This window comes from Salmo salar, chromosome ssa19, assembly GCF_905237065.1.
Source record: "Salmo salar chromosome ssa19, Ssal_v3.1, whole genome shotgun sequence".
NCBI classification, from domain to species: domain Eukaryota; kingdom Metazoa; phylum Chordata; class Actinopteri; order Salmoniformes; family Salmonidae; genus Salmo; species Salmo salar.
The window spans coordinates 81,839,885-81,856,301 of record NC_059460.1 but is presented as its reverse complement, the minus strand read 5'-3'; the positions used below and the strand labels follow the sequence as shown (position 1 = coordinate 81,856,301).

Genomic DNA, 16,417 nt, shown 5'->3' with positions numbered 1-16,417 from the left:
AGTCATTCAGCCCACAGTGATACAGACCCAGACAGTCATTCAGCCCACAGTGATACAGACCCAGACAGTCATTCAGCCCACAGTGATACAGATCCAGACAGTCATTCAGCCCACAGTGATACAGATCCAGACAGTCATTCAGCCCACAGTGATACAGATCCAGACAGTCATTCAGCCCACAGTGATACAGACCCAGACAGTCATTCAGCCCACAGTGATAAAGATCCAGACAGTCATTCAGCCCACAGTGATACAGATCCAGACTGTCAGCAGCCCACAGTGATACAGATCCAGACAGTCATTCAGCCCACAGTGATACAGACCCAGACAGTCATTCAGCCCACAGTGATACAGACCCAGACAGTCATTCAGCCCACAGTGATACAGACCCAGACAGTCATTCAGCCCACAGTGATACAGATCCAGACAGTCATTCAGCCCACAGTGATACAGATCCAGACAGTCATTCAGCCCACAGTGATACAGATCCAGACAGTCATTCAGCCCACAGTGATACAGATCCAGACAGTCATTCAGCCCACAGTGATACAGATCCAGACAGTCATTCAGCCCACAGTGATACAGACCCAGACAGTCATTCAGCCCACAGTGATAAAGATCCAGACTGTCAGCAGCCCACAGTGATACAGATCCAGACAGTCATTCAGCCCACAGTGATAAAGATCCAGACAGTCATTCAGCCCACAGTGATAAAGATCCAGACAGTCATTCAGCCCACAGTGATACAGATCCAGACAGTCATTCAGCCCACAGTGATAAAGACCCAGACAGTCATTCAGCCCACAGTGATACAGACCCAGACAGTCATTCAGCCCACAGTGATAAAGACCCAGACAGTCATTCAGCCCACAGTGATACAGACCCAGACAGTCATTCAGCCCACAGTGATAAAGATCCAGACAGTCATTCAGCCCACAGTGATACAGATCCAGACAGTCATTCAGCCCACAGTGATACAGATCCAGACAGTCATTCAGCCCACAGTGATACAGATCCACAGTGATACAGATCCAGACAGTCATTCAGCCCACAGTGATACAGATCCAGACAGTCATTCAGCCCACAGTGATACAGACCCAGACAGTCATTCAGCCCACAGTGATAAAGATCCAGACTGTCAGCAGCCCACAGTGATACAGATCCAGACAGTCATTCAGCCCACAGTGATACAGATCCAGACAGTCATTCAGCCCACAGTGATACAGATCCAGACAGTCATTCAGCCCACAGTGATACAGATCCAGACTGTCAGCAGCCCACAGTGATAAAGATCCAGACAGTCATTCAGCCCACAGTGATAAAGATCCAGACAGTCATTCAGCCCACAGTGATAAAGATCCAGACAGTCATTCAGCCCACAGTGATACAGACCCAGACAGTCATTCAGCCCACAGTGATACAGACCCAGACAGTCATTCAGCCCACAGTGATACAGATCCAGACAGTCATTCAGCCCACAGTGATAAAGATCCAGACAGTCATTCAGCCCACAGTGATACAGATCCAGACAGTCATTCAGCCCACAGTGATAAAGATCCAGACAGTCATTCAGCCCACAGTGATACAGATCCAGACAGTCATTCAGCCCACAGTGATACAGATCCAGACAGTCATTCAGCCCACAGTGATACAGATCCAGACTGTCATTCAGCCCACAGTGATACAGATCCAGACAGTCATTCAGCCCACAGTGATACAGATCCAGACAGTCATTCAGCCCACAGACCCAGACAGTCATTCAGCCCACAGTGATACAGATCCAGACAGTCATTCAGCCCACAGTGATACAGACCCAGACAGTCATTCAGCCCACAGTGATACAGATCCAGACAGTCATTCAGACCACAGTGATACAGATCCAGACAGTCATTCAGCCCACAGTGATACAGATCCAGACAGTCATTCAGCCCACAGTGATACAGATCCAGACAGTCATTCAGCCCACAGTGATACAGATCCAGACAGTCATTCAGCCCACAGTGATACAGATCCAGACAGTCATTCAGCCCACAGTGATAAAGATCCAGACAGTCATTCAGCCCACAGTGATACAGACCCAGACAGTCATTCAGCCCACAGTGATACAGATCCAGACAGTCATTCAGCCCACAGTGATACAGACCCAGACAGTCATTCAGCCCACAGTGATACAGATCCAGACAGTCATTCAGCCCTCAGTGATACAGACCCAGACAGTCATTCAGCCCACAGTGATACAGACCCAGACAGTCATTCAGCCCACAGTGATACAGACCCAGACAGTCATTCAGCCCACAGTGATACAGACCCAGACAGTCATTCAGCCCACAGTGATACAGATCCAGACAGTCATTCAGACCACAGTGATACAGATCCAGACAGTCATTCAGCCCACAGTGATACAGATCCAGACAGTCATTCAGCCCACAGTGATAAAGATCCAGACAGTCATTCAGCCCACAGTGATACAGATCCAGACAGTCATTCAGCCCACAGTGATACAGATCCAGACAGTCATTCAGCCCACAGTGATACAGATCCAGACAGTCATTCAGCCCACAGTGATACAGATCCAGACAGTCATTCAGCCCACAGTGATACAGACCCAGACAGTCATTCAGCCCACAGTGATACAGATCCAGACAGTCATTCAGCCCACAGTGATACAGACCCAGACAGTCATTCAGCCCACAGACCCAGACAGTCATTCAGCCCACAGTGATACAGATCCAGACAGTCATTCAGCTCACAGTGATACAGACCCAGACAGTCATTCAGCCCACAGTGATACAGACCCAGACAGTCATTCAGCCCACAGTGATACAGATCCAGACAGTCATTCAGCCCACAGTGATACAGACCCAGACAGTCATTCAGCCCACAGTGATACAGACCCAGACAGTCATTCAGCCCACAGTGATACAGATCCAGACAGTCATTCAGCCCACAGTGATACAGATCCAGACAGTCATTCAGCCCACAGACCCAGACAGTCATTCAGCCCACAGTGATACAGACCCAGACAGTCATTCAGCCCACAGTGATACAGACCCAGACAGTCATTCAGCCCACAGTGATACAGATCCAGACAGTCATTCAGCCCACAGTGATACAGATCCAGACAGTCATTCAGCCCACAGTGATACAGACCCAGACAGTCATTCAGCCCACAGTGATACAGATCCAGACAGTCATTCAGCCCACAGTGATACAGACCCAGACAGTCATTCAGCCCACAGTGATACAGATCCAGACAGTCATTCAGCCCACAGTGATACAGACCCAGACAGTCATTCAGCCCACAGTTATACAGATCCAGACAGTCATTCAGCCCACAGTGATACAGATCCAGACAGTCATTCAGCCCACAGTGATACAGACCCAGACAGTCATTCAGCCCACAGTGATAAAAACCTCCAGCATATGATGAATCAAATTTAACATACATGTTGGTATGGGAGTATGTATGTCAATATGTTTTCCTGTCATTTCTGCAAATAAATTCCCCTTTCTAGTCAACAAAGACATACTGAAATAAAATGAATTGAATGTGAAAAAGTACATTCAGTAGCAATGCCTCTTAAATCCACTAGGTGGCGGCACAACATTCCAAACGACCAGATCCTTGGCAGACGTGAAAGAGCACCTTCTCATCTCAACTACATATCCATCAAACCAGTGATCTAATGTCAGAAGCTGTATTCGTCTGTCTCTCTCTCTCTCTCTCTCCTCTGCATCGGACTCTCTTTTATAGCCCTGCATAATCCTGAGCCGTAAATCAAGACTCTGGCAAACACAGACATGGTCATTTTCACCATAGCTATACACACATAGACTGTAATACAGAGTGGTTAAGTCCACAGAGAGACATCTGATCAAATCAAATCACATGTTATTGATCACATACACATATGAATCAGATGTTATTCCAACAGTGCGGGTAGTATCTAACAATTCACAACAACACACACAAATCTAAAAGTAAAATAATGACATTTAGAAATATATAAACATTAGGACGAACAATGTCGGAGTGGTATTGACTAAAATGCAGTAGAATAGAATACAGTATATACATATGAGATGAGTAAAGCAGTATGTAAACATTATTAAAGTGACTAGTGTTCCACTATTAAAGTGACCAGGGATTCCATGTCTATGTATATAGGGCAGCAGCCTCTAAGGTGCAGGGTTGAGTGACCGGGTGGTAGCCGGCTAGTGATGGCTATTTAACAGTCTGATGGCCTTGAGATAGAAGCTGTTTTTCAGTCTCTCGGTCCCAGCTCTGATACATCTGTACTGACCTCACCTTCTGGATGATAGTGGGGTGAACAGGCAGTGGCTCGGGTGGTTGTTGTCCTTGATGATCTTTTTGGCCTTCCTGTGACATCAGGTGGTGTAGGTGTCCTGGAGGGCAGGTAGTTTGCCCCCCGGTGATGTGTTGGGCAGATCACTCAGTACACAACTCCCTTGCCGGCCTGAGCCACCATCAGCCTCAGTCTCAACCCCAGCACCATCCCCAGTCCCCCAGAAACTGTCTCTTAGATAACCCCCTATAAGCCCAGCACCATCCCCAGTCCCCCAGAAACTGTTTCTTAGATAACCCCCTATAAGCCCAGCACCATCCCCAGTCCCCCAGAAACTGTCTCTTAGATAACCCCCTATAAGCCCAGCACCATCCCCAGTCCCCCAGAAACTGTTTCTTAGATAACCCCCTATAAGCCCAGCACCATCCCCAGTCCCCCAGAAACTGTTTCTTAGATAACCCCCTATAAGCCCAGCACCATCCCCAGTCCCCCAGAAACTGTCTCTTAGATAACCCTCTATAAGCCCAGCACCATCCCCAGTCCCCCAGAAACTGTCTCTTAGATAACCCCCTATAAGCCCAGCACCATCCCCAGTCCCCCAGAAACTGTCTCTTAGATAACCCCAAATCCATGATAAGACCCATATTTTGTCCATTACCATTCTATGGCCTTGCAGCTCCAACTCTGGTTCCTCAGTCCCATCTCAGCCCTCATCCCTGGCCCCGGCATCAGCTTCATCCCCTCCCCGTGTCCCCTTGTCCCCATCCAACTCACCTGGTTCTCCAGAGGAGGGTGGGAACTGGCGGTGTGAGCGTCCCGGTCGGTCAAGGCCACAGTCGCAGGGTTCCCTCTCCCTACTGTTGTAGCTGCTGTGAGGCCTCAGGCTGGAGGACCTCTTCCTAGGGCTCTCCTTCAGTCCACCTCCTTTACACTTCTGGATCCGCCACTTCCCCGTGATCTCCTCCACACAGTGCCACTTCTGGAGAGGAGAGACAAGGACAAAGAGAACAGGGTTATATTAGTGGTGGAAGAGATTTTGTTTTTACTCCTCTCCTCTAATGTAAATGTCTTTAAAGTCATTTGTTGCATCTCAAAATGGCACCCTACTTTTTGCCAGCTTGCCAGAACAACACGTAGGCAGGCCGACTGACAGACAGACATCCCAACCAGATCACAGACTGACGGAAAGAAACAGAATCCTGAGAGAAAGATGAACCGGAACCACCATGAAATGAACTGGATCGTTCTGCCGTCTTGAACACATTCTAAATGAACTGGATCGTTCTGCCGTCTTGAACACATTCTAAATGAACTGGATCGTTCTGCCGTCTTGAACACATTCTAAATGAACTGGATCGTTCTGCCGTCTTGAACACATTCTAAAATGAACTGGATCGTTCTGCCATCTTGAACACATTCTAAATGAACTGGATCGTTCTGCCGTCTTGAACACATTCTAAATGAACTGGATCGTTCTGCCGTCTTGAACACATTCTAAATGAACTGGATCGTTCTGCCGTCTTGAACACATTCTAAATGAACTGGATCGTTCTGCCGTCTTGAACACATTCTAAAATGAACTGGATCGTTCTGCTGTCTTGAACACATTCTAAATGAACTGGATCGTTCTGTCGTCTTGAACACATTCTAAATGAACTGGATCGTTCTGCCGTCTTGAACACATTCTAAATGAACTGGATCGTTCTGCCGTCTTGAACACATTCTAAAGCATTCTGTCTCTATACATTTGTCTGTCTGTCTGTCTGTCTGTCTGTCTGTCTGTGTCTGTCTGTCTGTCTGTCTGTCTGTCTGTCTGTCTGTCTGTCTGTCTGTCTGTCTGTCTGTCTGTCTGTCTGTCTGTCTGTCTGTCTGTCTGTCTGTCTGTCTGTCTGTCTGTCTGTCTGTCTGTGTCTTGCTCTGTCTATACCTCTCTCTCTCTGTGTCTTGCATTTGTCTATACCTCTCTCTCTCTCTCTCTCTCTCTCTCTCTCTCTCTCTCTCTCTCTGTGTCTTGCTCTGTCTATACCTCTCTCTCTCTCTGTGTCTTGCTCTGTCTATACCTCTCTCTCTCTGTGTCTTGCATTTGTCTATACCTCTCTCTCTCTCTCTCTCTCTCTCTCTCTCTCTCTCTCTCTCTCTCTCTCTCTCTCTCTCTCTCTCTCTCTCTCTCTCTCTCTCTCTCTCTCTCTCTCTCTCTCTCTCTATACCGCTCTCTCTCTCTTTGTGTCTGTCTGTCTTTCTCTCGCACTCTCTCTCTCTCTCTCTCTCACTCCCTCTCTTTGTCGCTCTCTCTCTCTCTCTCTGTGTCTTGCATCTGTCTACCTCTCTCTCTCTCTCTATCGCTCTGTCTCTCTCTCTCTGTGTCTTGATCTGTCTGTACCTCTCTGGTGCCAGGAAAATAACCTCTCCCTCAACGTCAACCAAATGACGGAGCTGATCGTGGACTTCAGGAGACAGCAGAGAGAGCACGCCCCCATTCTCTTCCTATATAGCTACTGACTCCAGAACAGCCTGAATTCTTCGGGGCGTGGATTCTACAAGGTGCGGTGTTCAAACGTTAGTCAATTGGTATCAAGGGACCTAACGTGTGCCAGGAAAACATCCCCCACACCATTACACCACCGCTACCAGCCTGTACTGTTGACCCCAGGCAGGATGGGTCCATGGACTCATGCTGCTTACGCCACTTCCTGACTTCTCAATTGTCCGGTGTTGGTGATGGCGTACCCGTTGGAGCCTCTTCTTCTTGTTTTTAGCTGATAGGAGAGGAACCCGGTGTTGTAGAGTTGTGCATTCCGTTTGCACGATTCTTGCCATTCTCCTTCGACCTCTGTCGGCAAAAACATGTGTACGTAACCAATAAAGGACAATGGATAGGATTCCCTCTGTGAAGGAGTCGCTCAAACGCTCACTGACAGACAGTTTCTGACCCTGGCAGCACTTATATATATATATATATACCATCCAGACATATATATATATATATATATATATATATATATATATATATATATATATATGAGAGAGGAGAGGAGAGAAGGGGGGAGGGGAGGGGAGAGGAGAGGTGGGGAGAGGAGAGGAGAGATTGTGTGTGAGAGCTGCGCTAGGAGGAGTCTTGTATAGAATAGGCATAAGACAGAACGGAACCTTGAGTTTATCACATCTAGAAATACAAACCGACTGCGTCCCAAATTGCACAAATTCCCTAAGTTGTGCAATATTTTTGACCAGGTACCATAAGGCTCTGGTTAAATGTAGTGCACTACAGTATATAGGGAATAGGGGACAGTCACGGTTTGGGACAGTCACAGCACTGAGCCACTCATATCCTTCCCACAGCCACAGATGATCCTATATGCTGTAACAGTGGCCTTTTACTCTGTGTACACATAGGCCTACCCCTTTAAATACATTCACCAAAAAGGCTTTGAGTTTGAACACTCCCCTTTAAATCATGGTTTTGACCCTCACTGGAGGGTTAAGTGCTCAGGTGTCCAGTGCTCATAGCCCAGTGTGTGTGTGTGTGTGTGTGTGTGTGTGTGTGTGTGTGTGGTCTGCCACCCCCTTTAATGGGCCTGGGAAGAAAGGGAACCATCCAGAAACTAGTCCGATGTTCAAACAAGCTAAAATGTCCAATTACTTGTACGATTGTGGTAAACTGCTATTTGAGCTACGGCTGGCTGTAGACGTTGCTTCCAAAACGGCACCCTATTCCCTACACAGTGCACTACTTTAGACCAGGGCCCAAAGGCACCCTATTCCCTACACAGTACACTACTTTAGACCAGGGCTCAAAGGCACCTTATTCCCTACACAGTGCACTACTTTAGACCAGGGCTCAAAGGCACCTTATTCCCTACACAGTGCACTACTTTAGACCAGGGCTCAAAGGCACCTTATTCCCTACACAGTGCACTACTTTGGACCAGGGCTCAAAGGCACCTTATTCCCTACACAGTGCACTACTTTAGACCAGGGCCCAAAGGCACCCTATTCCCTACACAGTGCATCACTTTAGACCACATTCGTACCCTATATATATATATATATATATATACTGAGTGTACAAAACATTAGGAACACCTTTTTGTCCTCAGAACAGCCTCAATTCGTTGGGGTGTGGACTCTACAAGGGGTCGAAATCGTTCCACAGGGATGTTGGCCCATGTTGACGTCCAATGCTTTCCACAGTTGTGTGAAGTTGTCTGGATGTCCTTTGGGTGGTGGACCATTCTTATTACACACAGGAAACTGTTGAGCGTGAAAAATAGCATTGCAGTTCTTGACCCACTCAAACCGATGTGCCTACTATCATACCCCGTTCAAAAGCACTTCAATCTTTTGTCTTGCCCATTCACCCTCTGAATGGTACACATACACAAAATGTTAAGTCAGTTAATTACATACACGACACTGTTCACCAAAATAGTTTGCTCCTAGATGTATCTGTGGTTGGCTATATAAACCAGGCAGACAGGCATCGAGGCATTCAGTTACTGTTCCATTGAATGTTAGAATCGACGAGTGACCTAAGCAACCTTCAGCTTGGTATGATCACTGTGCCAGACATGCCGGGTTCAAATATCTCCGAAACGGCTGGCCTCCTGGGCTTTTCATACATGACAGTGTCTAGAGGTTTACTGAGAACGGTGCGACAAACAAAAAACCATCCAGTCAGCGGCAGTCCTGTGGGGTGAAAAAACAGCTCGTTGATGAGAGAGGTTGAAGGAGAGTGGCAAGAATCGTGCGAGCGAACAGGCCCGTCTACAAACAGGCAAATAACGGCGCAGTACAACAGTGGTGTGCAGAACTCCATCTCAGAACTCACAACTCGTTGATCCTTGTCACCGATTGGCTATTGCAGCAGACGACCACACCGGGTTCCACTCAGCTAAAAACAAGAAGAAGCAGCTCCAGTGGGCACGTGACATCACCACTGGACAATTGAGGAGTGGAAAAACATCGCCTGGTCCGACGACTCCTGGTTACTGTTGCGTCATGGCTGATAGCAGAGTCAGGAAGTGGCGTAAGCAGCATGAGTCCATGACCCCATCCTGCCTGGGGTCAACGGTACAGGCTGGTGGTGTAACGGTGTGAAGAATGTTGTCCTGGCACACGTTAGGTCCCTTGATACCAATTGAGCAACATTTCCATGACACAAAGAATTCAGGGTGTTCAGGAGGAAAAGGGTACTAGATTGATGTACCTAATAAACTGGCCGCTGATTGTATATGCTGTCTGCTATGGCTAAAACAGACTACAATGCAGTGTAGGATTTCTACTTCTATGACCACTGGCAAAAACTGTTACTGGAAGAAAGTGGAGGACATCAAATCAAATCAAATGTATGTATAAAGCTCTTCTTACATCAGCTGATGTCTCAAAGTGCTGTACAGAAACCCAGCCTAAAACCCCAAACAGCAAGCAATGCAGGTGTAGACATCCATCTTGTCAGTGTGTTGGGGGAAGCCCCAGGTTATTTTATGTGGCATGTGAGATCGTGAGGGTGATGCTTTAGTGAATGTGCGTGCGTGTGTGTGTTTGTCTGTGTGTATGTGTGTGTGTTTGTCTGTGTGTGCGTGTGTGTTTGTCTGTGCGTGTGTGTGTATGTGTGTGTGCGTGTGTGTGTTTGTCTGTGTGCGTGTGTGTGTGTGTGTGTGTGTGTGTGTGTGTGTGTGTGTGTGTGTGTGTGTGTGTGTGTGTGTGTGTGTGTGTGTGTGTGTGTGTTTGTCTGTGTGTGTGTGTGTGTGTGTGTGTGTGTGTGTGTGTGTGTGTGTGTGTGTGTGTGTGTGTGTGTGTGTGTGTGTGTGTGTGTGTGTGTGTGTGTGTGTGTGTGTGTGTGTACCTGTCCAGGCTGTTCACAAGGTGTCTGGAACTCTGCCTGTTGACACACCTCTTTGACCTTGTTGTATTTGGGCAGGCTGTTGGTGTTCTGGCTGGTTGAACTGCCTCCTCTGTCCTCTTTCTTCCTCAGGAGTTTACTGTAGAGGAGACGCATGAGGTGGAGAGGGTTAGGACAGGAGAGAGGTACAGGTCAGGGTTAGGACAGGAGGGAGGTACAGGTCAGGGTTAGGAAAGGAGAGAGGTACAGGTCAGGATTAGGACAGGAGAGAGGTACAGGTCAGGGTTAGGACAGGAGGGAGGTACAGGTCAGGGTTAGGAAAGGAGAGAGGTACAGGTCAGGATTAGGACAGGAGAAAGGTACAGGTCAGGGTTAGGACAGGCGTTAGTATGTTCACTGTTAGCACAGTGCTAGTCTGTTCACTGTTAGCCCAGTGCTAGTCTGTTCACTGTTAGCCCAGAGCTAGTCTGTTCACTGTTAGCCCAGTGCTAGTCTGTTCACTGTTAGCCCAGTGCTAGTCTGTTCACTGTTAGCCCAGTGCTAGTCTGTTCACTGTTAGCCCAGTGCTAGTCTGTTCACTGTTAGCCCAGTGCTAGTCTGTTCACTGTTAGCCCAGTGCTAGTCTGTTCACTGTTAGCCCAGAGCTAGTCTGTTCACTGTTAGCCCAGTGCTAGTCTGTTCACTGTTAGCCCAGTGCTAGTCTGTTCACTGTTAGCCCAGTGCTAGTCTGTTCACTGTTAGCCCAGAGCTAGTCTGTTCACTGTTAGCCCAGTGCTAGTCTGTTCACTGTTAGCCCAGTGCTAGTCTGTTCACTGTTAGGCCAGTGCTAGTATGTTCACTGTTAGCACAGTGCTAGTCTGTTCACTGTTAGCCCAGTGCTAGTCTGTTCACTGTTAGCCCAGAGCTAGTCTGTTCACTGTTAGCCCAGAGCTAGTCTGTTCACTGTTAGCCCAGTGCTAGTCTGTTCACTGTTAGCCCAGTGCTAGTCTGTTCACTGTTAGCCCAGTGCTAGTCTGTTCACTGTTAGCCCAGAGCTAGTCTGTTCACTGTTAGCCCAGTGCTAGTCTGTTCACTGTTAGCCCAGTGCTAGTCTGTTCACTGTTAGCCCAGTGCTAGTCTGTTCACTGTTAGCCCAGTGCTAGTCTGTTCACTGTTAGCCCAGTGCTAGTCTGTTCACTGTTAGCCCAGAGCTAGTATGTTCACTGTTAGTCCAGAGCTAGTATGTTCACTGTTAGCCCAGAGCTAGTCTGTTCACTGTTAGCCCAGAGCTAGTCTGTTCACTGTTAGCCCAGAGCTAGTCTGTTCACTGTTAGCCCAGAGCTAGTCTGTTCACTGTTAGCCCAGAGCTAGTCTGTTCACTGTTAGCCCAGTGCTAGTCTGTTCACTGTTAGCCCAGAGCTAGCCTGTTCACTGTTTTTAATTTTTATTTCACCTTTATTTAACCAGGTAGTCTAGTTGAGAACTAGTTCTCATTTACAGCTGCGACCTGTTGCTGCTCTAGCCAACTGGTATGGGTGTTGTTTGTTTCTGCATTCAACAAACCTATTATTGTTGCCTTGTCAAGACAATTATATTTATGCTGAAGGCAGAATCAGTCTGGTACCTTAACAGAAAGACTGAGGAAACTGTTGTAGAACTTGGCTACAAAGCTGAAGCATTGCTAGCACATAAACAATGTCCGTTACCGCTAATGCTACAATACAGAGCTACATCCATTAGTGGGTAACTTCTCTGTTACCTCTATCCTGTCAGACAGGACAGGACAGCAGTCAGACAGGACAGGACAGCAGTCAGACAGGACAGGACAGCAGTCAGACAGGACAGGACAGCAGTCAGACAGGACAGCAGTCAGACAGGACAGGACAGCAGTCAGACGGGACAGAACAGCAGTCAGACGGGACAGGACAGCAGTCAGACAGGACAGGACAGGACAGCAGTCAGACAGGACAGGACAGCAGTCAGACAGGACAGGACAGCAGTCAGACGGGACAGAACAGCAGTCAGACAGGACAGGACAGGACAGCAGTCAGACTGGACAGGACAGGACAGCACAGGACAGCAGTCAGACAGGACAGAACAGCAGTCAGACAGACAGACAGGACAGGACAGCAGTCAGACGGGACAGGACAGCAGTCAGACAGGACAGCAGTCAGACAGGACAGTAGTCAGACAGGACAGGACAGCAGTCCCAAACACTCTCAAAGCCAAGGGGACAGGTTGTACTTTAGGGTCACAGTGTTGTTTTCATAGCGGTTATTATGTCTGTGTGTCTGGAGAATGTAGTCAGTGTTGGCAGAGGCAGGAAGTTGGCAGGGGGTGGTTGGCAGAACAGTTGGCTGTTGGTTGGCAGGGCAGTGTGGGTCTGAGGGCTAGAGTGGTGCCAGTGTGCCAAAGCCAGGGGGGGAGGTCAATGTGCTTGGCCCACAGTAGAGCTGGCCAGGGCTGGGTAGAGAGATGGGCAGGGATGCATCCCGAATGGTACCCTATTCCCTATAGGTCCTGTCAAAACTAGTGCACCACATAGGGAATAGGGTACCATCTGACTAGAGACAGGGGAATAGGGAATAGGGTACCATTTCAGATGCAGTCTAGAGCTAGGTAGAACTGGGATGGACTGGGTAGAGCTGGGATGGGATGGACTGGCTGGGCTGAGATTGGCTGGCTGGGCTGACTGGGATGGACTGGGATGGGCTGGGATGGGATGGGCTGGCTGGGCTGGGATGGGATTGGCTGGCTGGGCTGACTGGGATGGACTGGGATGGGCTGGGATGGGATGGCTGGGGTGGACTGGGATGGGCTGGCTGGGCTGGGCTGGCTGGGATGGGATTGGCTGGGCTGGGCTGGGATTGACAGGCTGGGCTGGGCTGGGATGGGCCGGGATGGCTGGGCTGGGATTGGTTGGCTAGGCTGGCTGGGATAGTCTGAGATGAGCTGGCTGTGATGGGCTGGCTGGGATGCCTGGGCTGGGATGCCTGGGCTGGGATGCCTGGGCTGGGATGCCTGGGCTGGGATGCCTGGGCTGGGATGCCTGGGCTGGGATGCCTGGGCTGGGATGCCTGGGCCGGAATGCCTGGGCTGGCTGGCTGTGCTGGCTGGGATGCCTGGGCTGGCTGGGCTGGGCTGGCTGGCTGGCTGGCTGGCTGGGCTGGCTGGGCTGGGCTGGGCTGGGCTGGCTGGGATGGGTCAGAATCCGGGGCTGGCGTTCTTGGCCCCCAGAGACATAAAGTAGTGTTAGTGTAGATAGAGCTCAGACCATAGATAATGTGCTGTAGCTACAATTACAACCAAGGAAGGTTGTAAATAACGTAGTGTTTCTGAACATAGAAATACAGGGAGATCCAAAAGTGTTGGGATAGTAACAATTCTGTTGTTTGATTTGGCTCAGTACTCCAGCACTTTGGATTTGAAATGACTATGAGTGCAGACTGTCAGCTATAATTTAAGGGTGTTTTCATCCATATCGGGTGAACGGTTTAGAAATTACAGCACTTTTTGTGCATAGGCCCTACATTTTAGCAAGTGAGAAAGAGGCATAAATATCGCACCCCTCAAAAAGGCTAACCTCTCCTGTTATTGTAATGGTGAGAGGTTAGCATGTTTTGGGGGTATGATATAAAATGCTAACCTCCCTGTTATTGTAATGGTGAGAGGTTAGCATGTTTTGGGCGTATGATATAAAATGCTAACCTCCCCTGTTATTGTAATGGTGAGAGGTTAGCATGTTTTGGGGGTATGATATAAAATGCTAACCTCCCCTGTTATTGTAATGGTAAGAGGTTAGCATGTTTTGGGGGTATGATATAAAATGCTAACCTCCCCTGTTATTGTAATGGTGAGAGGTTCGCATGTTTTGGGGGTATGATATAAGAGGCTAACCTCTCCTGTTATTGTAATGGTGAGAGGTTAGCATGTTTTGGGGGTATGATATAAAATGCTAACCTCCCCTGTTATTGTAATGGTGAGAGGTTAGCATGTTTTGGGGGTATGATATAAAATGCTAACCTCCCCTGTTATTGTAATGGTGAGAGGTTAGCATGTTTTGGGGGTATGATATAAAATGCTAACCTCCCCTGTTATTGTAATGGTAGGAGGTTAGCATGTCTTGGGGGTATGATATTTGTGTGTAACTTTCTCACTCATCATTATGCACGATTCGTTCAGGACTATCCGTAATCATGGTAGTATTGATATTTTAAATTTACAATAAAAGTGACTCCAAAAACGACACAATACATTATTTACCATTAATTTCTATTAGGCACAAAATGTGAAACACAACACAAAACAAACTGCAAACGCATCCAACAAGTTTGTAGAGTCACAAGCTTAATGCAGTCACTGTGTGCTAGGAATATGGGACCAAATACTACACTGTAAGTGAATTTGTCCAAATACGTTTTGGTCCCCTAAAACGGGGGAACTATGTACAGAAAGTGATGTAATTTTTAAACGGTTCACCTGATATGGATGAAAATACCCTCAAATTAAAGCTGACAGGCTGTACTTTAATCTCGCTGTAATTTCATCAATCCAAAGTGCTGGACTACAGAGACAAAACAGCAACAAAACTGTCACTGTCACAATACTTTTGGAGCTCACTGTATTAAAGGATGTGAAATAGTCATTACTCAACAACTTGACCATTTAAAGCAGTTTCCTGGAACTGAACAGAGCAGCGAATGAGCTGAAGGGAATGGGAGGCAGTTTCCTGGAACTGAACAGAGCAGCGAATGAGCTGAAGGGAATGGGATGCAGTTTCCTGGAACAGAACAGAGCAGCGAATGAGCTGAAGGGAATGGGAGGCAGTTTCCTGGAACTGAACAGAGCAGCGAATGAGCTGAAGGGAATGGGAGGCAGTTTCCTGGAACAGAACAGAGCAGCGAATGAGCTGAAGGGAATGGGAGGCAGTTTCCTGGAACTGAACAGAGCAGCGAATGAGCTGAAGGGAATGGGAGGCAGTTTCCTGGAACAGAACAGAGCAGCGAATGTGCTGAAGGGAACGGGAGGCAGTTTCCTGGAACAGAACAGAGCAGCCAATGAGCTGAAGGGAACGGGAGGCAGTTTCCTGGAACAGAACAGAGCAGCGAATGAGCTGAAGGGAACGGGAGGCAGTTTCCTGGAACAGAACAGAGCAGCGAATGAGCTGAAGGGAATGGGAGGCGATAAGGGAAACAGGAGCGGATGATTGTGAGGGTTACATCCCAAATGGCACCAGCCTTGCCAGCCTGTCTTCCATTGCAGGCACCACAGAGCACAAAAGCAACAAAGGTTTTTTTAAATGACAAACATATGTCACTTTAAAGCCCTTAGTGTCAAACGCCTGCATGTGTGAACTTTCACAAAGCACCAGGCATTTATAGCTCCTAACATCGACCAAACAATGATATAAATAGATATCCCCACCGGCCTTCCTAAACCAACTGTGGTCTAGGAGCGTGCGTGTGTGTGCGTGTGTGTGTGTGTGTGTGTGTGTGTGTGTGTGTGTGCGTGTGCGTATGCGCGTGCGCGTGCGCGTGCGTGTGCGTGTGCGCGTGTGTGTGTGTGTGTGTGTGTGTGCGTGTGTGTGTGTGTGTGCCTGCCTGTGCGCGCGTGTAGCGAATAAGTGGAAAGAATGTCTGGATCGCTGGGAGGACCAGCATGCATGCTTCATACACACATAGCACCCAAAATAGCACCCTTATTCCCTACGTAGTACACTACTTTTGAGCAGAGCCCTAAGGACTGCACTATATATAGGGAATAGGGTGCTATTTGGTACGAAGACACAGTGACTGCCTGACACGTTAGAGTTGCAATTAAACATAGAATTGGTGTCCTACACTCACTGACATGGATCTGTGGCGTAGGGTGTAGGGTGTGTGTGTGCGTGCGTGCGTGCGTGCGTGCGTGCGTGCGTGCGTGCGTGTCAGTTTACCCTCTCTCCACCAGGAATGTGTCTCTCCAGACTTTGGGTTTCCGATTGCGTTTGAATCTGGAAAGACAAAATGCCTCTTTTTAGTTGATAGAATTCAAAGTGAGCCTGGCATTAGACTTACCAATGGCTCCTTTCCAAATGGCACCCTATATAGTGCACTCCATTTGACCAGGGCCAATTGGGTTACCCATAGGATCCCGGTCAAAAGCAGTGTACTATATAGGGAATACGGTGCCATTTGGGACTCGAACCATGAGCTATGTTGGTCTGCCGTGTACAGCCAGAGCTATGATTATAAGATTCCTAAGAATTTGTAGAGTCAAGATAAGCAACTGAAATGTGTTCAACATGAAA

The 16,417-nt window shown here is 48.2% G+C and overlaps 1 protein-coding gene across 1 annotated transcript in view; it reads right to left on the bottom strand.

The window, feature by feature from the left end:
- LOC106579714 (extracellular sulfatase Sulf-1) overlaps window positions 1-16,417 on the bottom strand; it is a 109,599-nt gene that overhangs the window by 18,768 nt on the left and 74,414 nt on the right. The window contains exons 10-12 of the mRNA XM_045702807.1: window positions 16,064-16,120; window positions 10,153-10,288; window positions 5,082-5,286 (exon numbers count right to left, since the gene is read on the bottom strand). Of these exons, the coding sequence (XP_045558763.1) occupies window positions 5,082-5,286; window positions 10,153-10,288; window positions 16,064-16,120 (398 nt within the window). The remainder of the gene's footprint in view (window positions 1-5,081; window positions 5,287-10,152; window positions 10,289-16,063; window positions 16,121-16,417) is intronic.